Source organism: Marmota monax, unplaced genomic scaffold, assembly GCF_021218885.2.
Source record: "Marmota monax isolate L192 unplaced genomic scaffold, Marmota_monax_Labrador192_F-V1.1 WCK01_AAM20220418_F8-fsc00364, whole genome shotgun sequence".
NCBI lineage: Eukaryota > Metazoa > Chordata > Mammalia > Rodentia > Sciuridae > Marmota > Marmota monax.
The window spans coordinates 578,055-590,757 of record NW_026694525.1 but is presented as its reverse complement, the minus strand read 5'-3'; the positions used below and the strand labels follow the sequence as shown (position 1 = coordinate 590,757).

General features: G+C 41.8%; 1 protein-coding gene across 1 annotated transcript; it reads left to right on the top strand.

The window, feature by feature from the left end:
* Positions 1-964: 964 nt before the first annotated feature.
* Rps4x (ribosomal protein S4 X-linked) lies at positions 965-5,688 on the top strand. The gene is made up of 7 exons (XM_046420241.2): positions 965-1,101; positions 2,085-2,162; positions 2,537-2,717; positions 3,163-3,260; positions 4,128-4,299; positions 4,821-4,978; positions 5,510-5,688. Exons 1-7 carry the CDS (start codon positions 1,099-1,101, stop codon positions 5,609-5,611), a joined length of 792 nt encoding a protein of 263 aa, XP_046276197.1. The 5' UTR covers positions 965-1,098; the 3' UTR covers positions 5,612-5,688.
* Positions 5,689-12,703: the final 7,015 nt, after the last annotated feature.

Sequence of the window (12,703 nt, the reverse complement as noted above, 5' to 3'; positions counted from 1 at the left end):
GTGATTGGCTAAGAGGGCCTTGGGGTCCAAGTGCAGCTTTGGACCTACTCACTCAGAGCAGAAAATGGAGGACCAAAGGCAGCTTAAAAGTAGAGAAATAGCATGACCAGATCTATACTTTATTTATGTAACTAGATGATCTCTAACCTCCCCTCTCTTCCCTGACACTCTATGACAAGGGTCCCTCATTTCTTAAAAAAAAAAAAAGGTGATCTCAAAGAGGTAAAGAACTTTCTTATCAGAACCTGGAAGGGTGTCAGGGAGAGAGGGATAGAGAGAGGAAGACTAATAGGTTCAGGGGTGCAGCCCATCCCCTCTGCAGTCTGCAAAGAAGAGGGGGAAAAAATGTTGTTGGTTCTTCCAGACTCTTAGTATGGACTGGCAGGAGGGAATTTGGAAGATGACACCAAATATGTTTAATAGCATTAGCTGTGCACAGTGGTGCACGCTGTTCATCCCAGCCCCTCGGGAAACTGAGGGAGGATTGCCATTTCAAAGTCAGCCTCACTAATTTAGCTAGGTCCTGAACAACTTAGCGAGACCCTGCCTCAAATTTAAATAAATAAATAAACAAACAAATAAGTAAATAAAAACGGGCTGGGGATGTGGCTCGGTGGTTATGCGCCCCTGGGTTCAATCCACAGAACCAAAAAGAAATACTATTAAATATTTATTAAAATATTCTATTTATTAAAATGTATTCTATTGATTATATAATCATCTGTAAGTGGGATTTACACCAGTCACACTTTGCACTCTCCTTGAAGGCAAGGATCTTGTCCCATTCATGTCTAAATTCCCACGACTCAGCGCAGAACCACGCCCACATGAGAAGCTCGGCACCCGTGGGAAGAGGAAGGGCAGGACCGGGCGGTGGGGGCGGAGGGTCAAAATTGCTCTCAAGCAGGACGCTCCTTCGGCGGTCGTTCCCATGCTTGGAACCTCTGACCTCCCACCACCAGGCGGCAAAAGAGTTCTGGCACGCCAGGAAAGTTTTGCGTTGGGCGGAGCGTTCGAGGCTCCGGCGCGCGCAGCCTCGGACCCCAATTTCTTCGCGCACCGGAAGAAGGCGGGCCTCTTTCCGTGCCTAGAGCAGCCATGGTAAGGCAGGGATTTTGCGAGCTCTTGGGATGAATCGGCCTCCATCCTCTCGAGGCCAGGGTTGCCCGGGTCTTTGGGACTCCTGCAGAGGATGGCCCAGCTGAGGCGAAGGGAGCACAGCCTCCTGGGTTGGCTGGGACTGGATCCAGGGCGAGGGCAAACGCGAACGGCAGCCCAAGGCGGGGTTGGGGGGGGGCATCTGGTGCTGCCGGCGGGAAGGCCTGGGCCTCTTTCCCAGACACGATCTTCCGACCCCGGGAGAAGCAGCTTTCCTCCTGGGCCTGACATGGGGGTGGACCGGGAGCACCAACGGCGAGCCCGGGGCTAGTGGGCCCCGTGTCTGCCTGGTGGAGAAGGGTTTCTTTCGTCATTGTCCTTTTGGCACGGCCTGACGTTACGTCGTGTGGCCGGTAAGCATCAGTATAGAGCATCAAAAGGGCTTCCTTCTCTTTTTTAAAGTGAAAGTTAGTATCAGCTCTTGGCTTTAGTTTGCAAAGGACTAGCACACGTGGTCATGCAGAGGTCAAGTTACTCTTGCAACGGACACTTAAACAGATGATTATATGTGAAAACTTTACTGTTTGACAGAAGCACAGATGGCATTCTGGGCCATTTTTGTTGTGTCTGGCAGTGTGCCTTGAAGTTCAAACCTGGCCATTTCACCCAGTAGAACCTAATCTTCCTAAGCAGGCATGCTTTTTTTTAAGTAGCAACATGAAAGTAACGGGTACCATTGTGAAAAATAGCAATAAATGTTCCTGTACAGTGAGAAAGCTGGTTGCAGCTTATGGTATTTTGTTGTGCATGCCATGTGTGCCTTTCTTCACTGTTAATCATCCCTGTGTTTTTAATATTGTCCACATTCTGCTGAAGAGGGACTTGAAAGTCAGTTCTTTGAAAGAAATTACACATTAGGTTTTATAATCTGTTGTTGAAAAACCTGAAGTCAGTTAACAGCATTGCAATTTAAAACTTTCCTTCAGGCTCGTGGTCCCAAGAAGCATCTGAAGCGGGTAGCAGCTCCAAAGCATTGGATGCTGGATAAATTGACTGGTGTGTTTGTAAGTATCCTCACATTGTATCTTAAGGGGCATACTAGTTATACCTCTCTCTTTGTGTTGGGCTATGCTGTTGAAGGCCCTGAGCTATCTACTTGCACCCCTTCACTCAACACATTCGTGCCTTGTTTATTCCATGTGCCACACAATACACTTAAATGGACTCAGGTCTTAAATGTTAATTATTGGTGGCCCCTAGTCCTTTAAGGAGAAAATGCTGCAAAATAGTTTTGTAAGCTTTAAGTACCTCCTGTGTAAGTAACAAAGTTGGGGAACAATGACGATCTGGTGTTTCCTTAATGGATTTCAGGACCAGAGGTAGATTTGAGTAAATCCTAACAGTAACTTTTCTAAAATTACTGTTTTCAATTTTACAGGCTCCTCGTCCATCCACTGGTCCCCACAAGCTGAGAGAATGTCTTCCTCTCATCATTTTTCTAAGGAACAGACTTAAGTATGCCCTGACAGGAGATGAAGTAAAAAAGATTTGCATGCAGCGCTTCATCAAGATTGATGGGAAAGTCCGAACCGATATAACCTACCCTGCCGGTTTTATGGGTAAGCAGGAGGCCTTTGGTAATCTCCCTCTTCTACATGGCAGTTGGTAGGAATAGCAGTGGGCTTTTCTGGTTTCCTGTGATGATATGCCTGGGAATTGGGAGAAGTTTGGCTGGCCTAGGTTCTCAGTTATACCAGAGAAAGTAGAAAATGGTCTACACCTGGAAATCCTTATATAAAATAAATACTCTGGGGTAGCAAATGATGAATTGCTTCTCAAAACCAAATTTTATTTTGCTTTGAATTTTACCTAGGATCATTTTTTTTTTTAAAGACAGTTTTTTGTTCTGGTATGAAGAACAAAACCAGGGTCTCATGCATGCTAGGCAAGCACTCTATCAAAGCTATATCCCCAGCCTGGTTTTGTCTTTTCTGGAATTGTGGTTGCTCTCTGTGGGGCGGGGGGGGGGTCACAATAGTAACCTTTGTAACTCTTTGGTATCAGATGTCATCAGCATTGATAAGACTGGAGAGAATTTCCGTCTGATCTATGACACCAAGGGTCGTTTTGCTGTTCATCGCATTACACCTGAGGAGGCCAAGGTAATTATTGGAAGCAGACTGGGTCTTCATTCTAGCTTTACTTTGGGGGAGAGGAAGGTGGTGGAGGAGACTGATAGTCCTTGATTATTTAATTCAGTTCCTTGTGATAGTTTTTTTTCCAGTAGTCAGGGCTTCTTAGATTATTGGCCATGAATGAAAATTAATTTAATTGAATGATGCCTTGTTATCTGCAGGATATGAGAGTGAAAAAAATTTAAATGCTTTGTGGAATATTTGTTGATTAGATGAATTGGTAATGCAGTTGCTGTTTGCGAAGCAAAACTCAGTTGTGGTGTAGAGGGAGCCATTAAGAAAGACATGAGTTTAGGAGAGATCAGGGTGAGTTGGAAAGAATTATTCCCAGGACCCAGAAGACTTGAAGAGCTTGAGGAAAAGAGTAGGGTTTATATCAGACTCCTGGTGTTAGACATTGGACCAAGTCTTTTAATTTTTTCTTTTTTGGAATATGTTTCTATCTTTATTTTTATGTGGTGCTAAGGATCAAACCCAGTGCCTCATGTGTGTGGGGGGGCAAGTGCTCTACCACTGAGCCACAGCCCGCTCTTTAATTTTAATGTCCTTGTTTGGGAAGATGCAGGGCCCTTCGGTGTCTTGGGCTTTTACATGGAGGTGATGGCATTGATAAGAGGAACATAAATCTTAGAGCAGTGTGCATCATACTTTCGTGAAAGGTAGATAGAAAAGTCAGACCCACAGTTATTCTGCTGCAGGCCCTGTGTAGGATTGTTGGCTTTGGGCTACTAATTGCATTTCCATGACAGTGACTTGGAAAGAACTATTTCATCCCCCCTGGAACATAGTATATGTGAGCTGAACTAAATATGGCTAACTCTTTTGCATTTCTAGTACAAGTTGTGCAAAGTGAGAAAGATATTTGTGGGCACAAAAGGAATCCCTCATCTGGTGACTCATGATGCTCGAACCATTCGATACCCTGATCCCCTAATCAAGGTGAATGATACCATTCAGATTGATTTGGAGACTGGCAAGATTACTGACTTTATCAAGTTTGACACTGGTAAGCATCCTCTGGGCATCTTTGAAGGCTAGGTATAAGAGTTTGTTTGTTTGTTTTTCCCCCTATTCTAAGTTCAATTGAGATTTGATTGCTGGGGTTTTTAGCCATCTGCCCCAGGCCCACTTTGAGACAGGTTCTTGTGGTGCTGACATTCAGGCCCAGTGCCTCACACATGCTAGATGAGCACTGTACTACTGAGCTACAACCCCAGCCCCTGGCCCCAACAATCCTTCTATCTTGGCCTCCCAGGCTGCTGGGATTACAGCTTATACTACCATGACTCCCATTTTTATAGTATCTTTACTTTCGAGAATATTTGGAGTGGCTGAGGCAAGATCTTTTATAAAAGACCTTCTCAGGCTTGTGCTGGGTGCTTCAAAAACTCCCCTATGGGAAATAGTGGGAGGGTTGGACAGAAAAATTTGACAATAAAGTGAACCACTCTGGTTATGATATAGTCCTGAATTATTAGAGAACTGAGCCTTAAGAGTTTACACAGTGTCTTGCTTGTCCCTGACTAGGTAACCTGTGTATGGTGACCGGAGGTGCTAACTTGGGAAGAATTGGTGTGATTACCAACAGAGAGAGACATCCTGGCTCTTTTGACGTGGTTCATGTGAAAGATGCCAATGGCAACAGCTTTGCCACCCGGCTCTCCAACATTTTTGTTATTGGCAAAGTAAGTCTAGGTTATCCTTCTCTTCCAGCCTCCATGGAAATGTAAATGTAGATATTGCTGGACTAGCAATGCCTGGCTGGGCTCCTTCCTGGCAGGCCTTGGTCAAACCTAGGCTTTTTCAGTGTCACAGAACCATGAAGGGGAAACTGATCGATTTGATTAGTGACCTGGTGCCATAATGAAATGAATATAACTTACGTCTTTAAATTTATTTGTAGCTGTTGTCTCCTTGGAAATTAGTAATGAGTTTTAGGTACTGCTTTGACTTAAATATTGAGTGTCTACTCTGTATAATAAGTTTTGAGATATTAATTGTGAAGGGGGGTTATCCATATCTGTATGCTTGGGCAGCATGTTGAACAGATGACTTACCAACCTAAGAAAGCAGTGGGAATTTCTGATAAACTAGCATCTCTGAGTCTTAAGACTGCCTAGCTGATGGCCAGTACCTTCACCAACAGGCTTCAGTTCCATTAAATAAGATGGATGTTTTGATTTTTTTTTTCTCTCTCTCTCTCTCCCCCAAACCAGGGCAACAAACCATGGATTTCTCTTCCCCGAGGAAAAGGAATCCGACTCACCATTGCTGAAGAGAGAGACAAGAGACTAGCTGCCAAACAGAGCAGTGGGTGAAATAAATGGTCTATAGGTGATAATGCCTAGGGAGAAGTCTTTGTACTTAATTAAAGAAAATATAGCAGATGAATTGATTTTTGGCTTTTGTGTTATTTTTTTCATTTATATGTATGTGTTTTTACAACTAGCTATTTTACTTTATAACATTAAAAATGGCTGAATTTTCAGTTTAGGCAGTCTCTGATCTGAAACTTCTTGTGCCTTAAAGACCACCAAATTTAAGGGGGCAGCAAGTAGGTGTGCCAAGAAAGTCGAGAACCTTATGTAACTAACGGGCTCTCTATAAAGTCCATCAACAACAAAAATTTTTTAAAAGGCTGAGGGGACTGGGGGGGGGGGTATAGTTCAGTTGGTAGGTGGTAGAGTGCTTGCCTTGCATGCACAAGACCCTGGGTTCTAATCCCCAGCACCACAAAAAAGAGGTTGGGATGGCTTAGGAGTGCTTTATCTTTGGACTATATCCCCAGTGCTAAGGTTGGCCTCAAACTGAGTGTGTACTGGAGATTGAACCCAGTGTTGCTTAACCACTGAAGAGCCACTTCCCCTATAGATGTATCTTGCCATCTCGATACCTTGCATTTGCAGACTAAAGCTTACTAAATCCCACCGTGGCCGATTTAAGGGAAGGGATTTCTCTGTGTTGGTTCTGGGGCTCAAACCCAGGGTTTTATGTATGCCATGGATACACATCCCAGCCCTGGAATACTATCTTAGACATTGTTGTCATCTGAGGCATAAGATATAAACTAACTTTGCATCTTTAACAGTTACACAGAACAATGAGTTTCAATGTGATATATTCATGCACATAATTTGACTTAGCTGTGTGTTTTGGTTCCCAGGCCTATGGTCCAGCAACAGATGGGAGGCCTGAAGCACTGTAGCTTGAAACAGTGTCCACCCTGACCACCTCTCTATCACCCAGCCAACTGTTTTGCCAGAAAACAGTAATATAAGCAGCTAAAGGAAGTGCCAGCAGTCTCGAGAAGCCAAAGTGAATGATAGCACACACCTGTAATCCCAGCAACTCAGGAGGCTGAGAGAAAGATGGGGATTGCAAGTTCAAGGCTCTAAGCAACTTAGATTCTGTCTCAAAATAATGGCTGAGGATGTAGCTCGAGGAAAAAAAAAATGTAGAAAAATGAGAAGCCACAAAAATTGATTCTTGATAAACCAGGTATGGTGGTACTCACCTGTAATCCCAGCAATTTGGGAAGCTGAGACAGGAGGATGGCAACTTGAGGCCAGCCTTTTTTTCAATTTAGCAAGACCCTGACTCAAAATTGAAAAAGGGTCAGGGATAAAGCTCAGTGGTAAAGCTCACTGAGTTCAATTTTTTTTAAAAAATAATGAAAAAATTTGATTCTAGGCACAAATGCAGTAATTTGCTGAATGTTAATTAGTGGACCATCTCACACAAAATGGAGAATTGGTGTTTGGCTGCAATCCACATCACCAGGAGACTTCTTTTAAATGACATTTTAAATGTTTGGTGTTTTTTTTTTTTTTTTTTTTAAATTTTGTTAAACCAGGACAGGAATTTTTTATTAATTAGCAACTAGCCCCAATGTGGGAATGATTTCCATTCTAATACTAGGTTGTATTAATGGATTTAGGTAATGGGGTCTGTATCAGAGTAAACTACAGGCTTCCAAACAAAATGGCTTGTGTCTGTCTTTTGATTCAATTCATAAAATCTGAGACCTGGAGGGAACCTTGAAGATCATCTCAGCAGGGAGGCAAACAAATGGTTCTGAGATGAAACAGACTGAAGCAAGCAGAACTTTATGAGGTTTGGTTTTATGTCCTGTACCTCCAGCAGGCTGGGCCTCACCCCAGTGAGAGCAGTATGGCAGCACAGCATTGAGTAAGAATAAGAACAATACAAACATTTGGACTTGTGTAGTATTTTACAGTTTACAGAACTATTTTGATTTTTTTGCTTTTTTCTTTTGTTGCTGCAAATTGAACCCAGGGCCTTGCGCATGCTAGGAACATATTATATCATTGGGCTATTCCCCCAGTCCCCCATTTTGACTTTTTGAGGCCTGATATCCTGTTTTATTTTTGCTAGATCAACTACAAAAAGCTATATTCACTCCTGTCCCCTGTCCCATGTTGATCAGTCTACCCATAGTCTTCCCTGACAAATCTCCTTTACCAGTTGTTTCTCAGGTCAAAAGCTTTGGATACAACCTTGATTCATTTTCTTTTCTTAGACTCCACATATAATTTTATGAGAAAATTCTGGCAGTTCTGCCTGCAAAATATGTCCAGAGTCCATATTTGTTGATATTTTAAAATAATTATTCATTTTTAGTGAGAAAATCATATTATGGCTATATATTTTTAAAGAATCCTTTTCTTTGAGAGGTACATTCTGAAGGATTTGCAGAAGCAATAGCAAGCTATCTGTCATTTGTTTTCAAGTAATCTCTTGAGGGGCTGAGGATATAGCTCAGTGGTAGAATATCTTCCTAGCATGTGTAAGGCCCTGGATTTGATCTCCAGCCTTTCTCTCTCTCTCTCTCTCTCTCTCTCTCTCTCTCTCTCTCTCTCTCTCTCTCTTTCTATATATATATATATATATATATATATATATATATATATATATATATATAAAATTATCTAGTAGATGAGGAAGTGGGTATGGGTATAGATGAAATAAGACTAGCCATGTACTGATAATATCAAAAGTGGGTGAAGGGTGCAGGAGGATTATAGTACTCTGTACCTCTGCATGTTTGAAGTTTTTCATAATAAATTTACAAAACAACATCTAAATAGCATGGTGTCTGCCATTCTTCCAAATAGTATTGTACAACTTCTTACCTTCTTTGATACCATCCTGGTCTTATTCACCAACAATTCTTTTTCTTCTTAATTGACAAATTAAAATTGTATGTACTTATGGCATACAACATGTTTTCATATAGGTATGCATTGTGGAATGGCTAAGAACCACCAACAACTCTTGCCTACATTCTAGACTACACACGGCACAAGCCTATAACTGTCTCCTGGCTTCCATTTCATAACCCCCTTTGGTTTGAACCCAGCAGCCAGAGATCCTGCTTAAAGTGTGTAAGTCAGGTTAGATCACAATCTCTCTCAGCCCACAAATGGCTCCCATCTTTTTCACTCAGATCAAAAGTCATGAGGACCTCTGAGGCCTTCACAATCTAGTCTCTGGCCTCATCTCCTTCCACTCGTCCTCGCTCAATCTGTTCCAGCCACACTGGCCTCCTTGCTGTTTCTTTTTTGAGACAGAAGTATTGCTATGTTGCCCAAGCTGGTCTAGAATTCCTTGGGTCAAATGACCCTTCTGACTCAGGTTCCAGAATAACTGGGAATACAGACACATTTCACTGCACCTTGCTAGGGATTTTTTTTTTTTTTTTTAGAGCAAATAGCTCTAATGTAGGGAAGATTTCTATTCTAATAACAGATTGTATTAATGGACTTAGGCAATGAGGCCTGTATCATTAGAATAAACTACCCATTTCCAACAAAATGGCTTGTATACCCATATCAAAAAAGAAACATCAAGAAGGCTGGTATGGCTGGAATCCATTGTAAATTGAAAAGATCACAAATTGAATATGCATTTTAATATGCCTAACCTACTGAACATCATAGCTTAGCAATGCAGCACACTGTAAAGTCTCAGGTGTTTTCCCCTTGTGAACATGTACATGGCTGACTGAGAGCTGTGGCTCACTGCCACTGTCCAGCATCCTACCACATATTGCCAGCCTAGGAAAAGAGCACAACTCAAAATTCAAAGTACAGTTGGTTTTTTATTTTGGGGGTTTTTTGTTGTTGTTTGTTTGTTTGTTTTTTGGTGTTGGGCATAGAACTCAGAGTCTCTTGCAATGTTAAACAGGCAGTCTGCCACTGAGCTACACCCAGTCTCAAACTATGGCTTCTACTGAATGCATACTGCTTTCACAGCATCATAAAGTTGAAAAATCATAAATCAAACCATTATAAGTTGAAACTATCTATACTTACACACACATACACACAGTTATTTCTAAACCTTTTGAAAGTAAATTACATCTGGGTGCAATGACAAACTCTGGTAATCCCAGCTCCTCAGAAGGCTGAGGCAGGAGGATCACAAGTTCAAGACAAGCCTGGAAAATGTAGCACAACCATCTCTCAAAGTGAAAAATAGAAAGTGTTGCAAATGTGGCTCAGTGGTAGAGTACAAATGGATTCAATGTACTGAAAAACAAAGTTGCAGACATCATGACATTGAGTTGGGTTCCTGGTGCCAAGAGACAAGTGCTGGGGCTCAGGAACTCTACCCAAGGAGTCAATTTCCATGTTACCTTGGGTATAAACTAGATATCCAAGAGAGATGCTACCTTCTCAGGTAGGAATTTCCCATCCTGAATCAGGAATCCCTTCATCTGCCTCAGGTTGTTAAGCCTTGAAAACTCCCCAAACATGAAGATTAATCCTAAAGCCTAAAGGAGTAACAAAAAATGAAAAGATTTGGTTTGCACAGGAAGGAGTTTGTGGGTAAAGTTTCTCTACCATTTTGATTTCTGAGAATGTTGTAGTCCTCACAATAAACAATAATAATAAAGAATATTCCCAACAGCCAGGCACAGAGGCACCTGCCTGTAATCCCAGCAACTGGGGAGGTTGAGGCCAAAGGATCATAAATTCAAGGCCAGTCTAAACAACGTAGCAAGACCCTGTCTCAAAATTAAAAAATAAAAAGGACTGGGATGTGGCTCAGTGGTAAAGCAGCCCTGGGTTCACTCCCCAGTACCAAATAAAAATATTCCTAAGAGGCAACAGCTTTTATTAACAATAATAAAAATAATCAAAAGGAGAGGGCTGGGGCTGGGCATGGTAGTGCATACCTGTAATCCCAGTGACTCCAAGGGCTGAGGCAGGAGGATTGCAAATTCAAGGCCAGCCCCAGCAATTTAGTAAGGCCCTAAATAACTTAGCAAGACCCTGTCTCAAAATAAAAAAAAAAAATAAGAAAGGGGGACTGGAGATGTAGCTCAGTAGTAGAGCACTTGCCTAGCATGTATGAGGCACTGGGTTCCATCCTCAGCACCACATAAAAATAAATAAATAACATCGATAACTACAACTAAAAATATTTTTAAATAAATAAATAAATAAATAAATAAATAAGGGCTGGGGATGCAGCTCAGTGGCAAAGCACTCCAGAACCAGAACCAAAAAGAAAAAGAAAAAAAAAAAGAGCTAGGAGTGTGTGGTTCAGCACCACCATCATGAAAGAAAAAAGAAAGGAGAGAGAGAGAGAGAGAAAGAAGAAAGAACAAAAGAAAGAAAGAAAGAAAGAAAGAAAGAAAGAAAGAAAGAAAGAAAGAAAGAAAGAAAGAAAGAAAGAAAGAAAAAGAAAGAAAGAAAGAAAGAAAATGTCCCAAGAGTCAATGGCCTTTTATTTTATTTCCAGGGCTTTCCTATGGACATGTTCATGCATTTTTCCTAGATTTTCTAACAATTGTCAGCATGTGGAATCAGTGATGTGGTGATAAATGTTTAACTGACTGACTCATAAAAAAGTGTGTGTATGTATATATAAACATAAACTTATTGTAAATTTTACCGATATAAAAGATGTATGACAATTTACAAATAATAAAAAAGTATAAAATACTCTTTATTGAGATTTTGCACATAGCCAGTTGATTCTCACCAAATGCTTTCATTGGTTTTTGCCAAACTCTTGTATCCACAGCCAATCTATGGTTATGTCTGCAATTAACAAAGGCATGTTAGTCTCAAGGGTGTTGAATAATAGTTTTGTTCACATTAGCAAATTAAACAAAAAAGATACATATGTTGAAACATCACTTGTTTGTCAATGACATGAGTAACTCTATGCTGAATCAGATAATATGTTTTGGATGATGAAAGAAAATTTTCTTAATTTTTTTGTACGGTGTATATTGTAATAGTTACAATCACAGCACTTTTTTTGGGGGGAGGGGGTATTGGGAACCCAGGGGCACTTTGCCAGTGAGATAGATCCCCAGCATGTCATTGTTGTTGTTGTTTTGTTTTTTTTTTTGAGACAGGATCTCACTTAATCACCAAAGTTAGCCTCAAATTTGCCATCCTTCTGATTCAGCCTCCTGGGTAGCTGGGCATGTGCCACTGCCTCATCCACTTCCAAATTTAATCTGCATTTTTTTTTCTTTCCTTTTTTTTTTTTTTAGGTGCTGGGGATCTAACCCAGATCCTTGGGCATGCAAGCCCTCTACCACTGAGCTATATACCCTCAATTTCTTAATCTGCATCTTTTTTGTGTATGGTACTGGGAATGGAACACAAAGCATACCACTGAGCTATACCCTCAGCCCTTTTTCTTTTTTGTTTTGAGACAAGATCTCACTTGTGAGAGACCAACCTTGCACATGACTGAGTCACACTCCCCCACTGGGTGCTGAGGCGCTCAGTCACAGAAATGTGGCAGAGCTTTCCCCACCCTTCTTGGGTTTGAGGGACGGTGTCTCGTGCATGGGTGTGTCTTGCTACAGCCCCATGGGTGGAGCTACACTTGTTATGCCAGATTCATGGGACCCCAATAGACCTCCAGGAGCTGAATCCAATGCAATCACATAAGAGTCTTTATTGCAAGCTCGAGCCTAGACCCACAACCGTTCCCGACTCAGCGGTCCCAGGGAGTGAGTCCGGGTCCTTTGTTCAGTGAGACTTTATAGGTTTTTCGGGGATACTCTAATCATTCCATACCGCGGGGAGGGGGGGGGGGAACAACTCTTAGCATTGATTAGCACATTCAATGGCGGGAACAAGATGGGTAGGGGTGATTGGTTAGTACAAGAAGGGGATTCTTTTGAACTGATTGGTTTAGGCCATGAGGGGTGTACGTGCTAAACTACATGGTTTCCCAACTTTTATCAACCACCATAAACTACTTGGGGGTCATCTGGCATTCCAGGTATTCTCCCTGTCTCATACTGATTGGAGGTTGCTAGGGGGGTTGCTATGGGACCTCACCTAGCTTAACTGAGTCAGGGACACCTGGCGCCACAGACCTCTCCTGTTATTTACAGACAAACAACTCAGCAG

What these genes read in the sequence shown, in the direction of transcription:
- Rps4x (XM_046420241.2), top strand. An exon ending in ATAAATTGACTGGTGTGTTT is followed by an intron (nt 2,163 to 2,536) that starts GTAAGTATCCTC and finishes TCAATTTTACAG; the next exon opens with GCTCCTCGTCCATCCACTGG. An exon ending in ACATTTTTGTTATTGGCAAA is followed by an intron (nt 4,979 to 5,509) that starts GTAAGTCTAGGT and finishes CCCCCAAACCAG; the next exon opens with GGCAACAAACCATGGATTTC.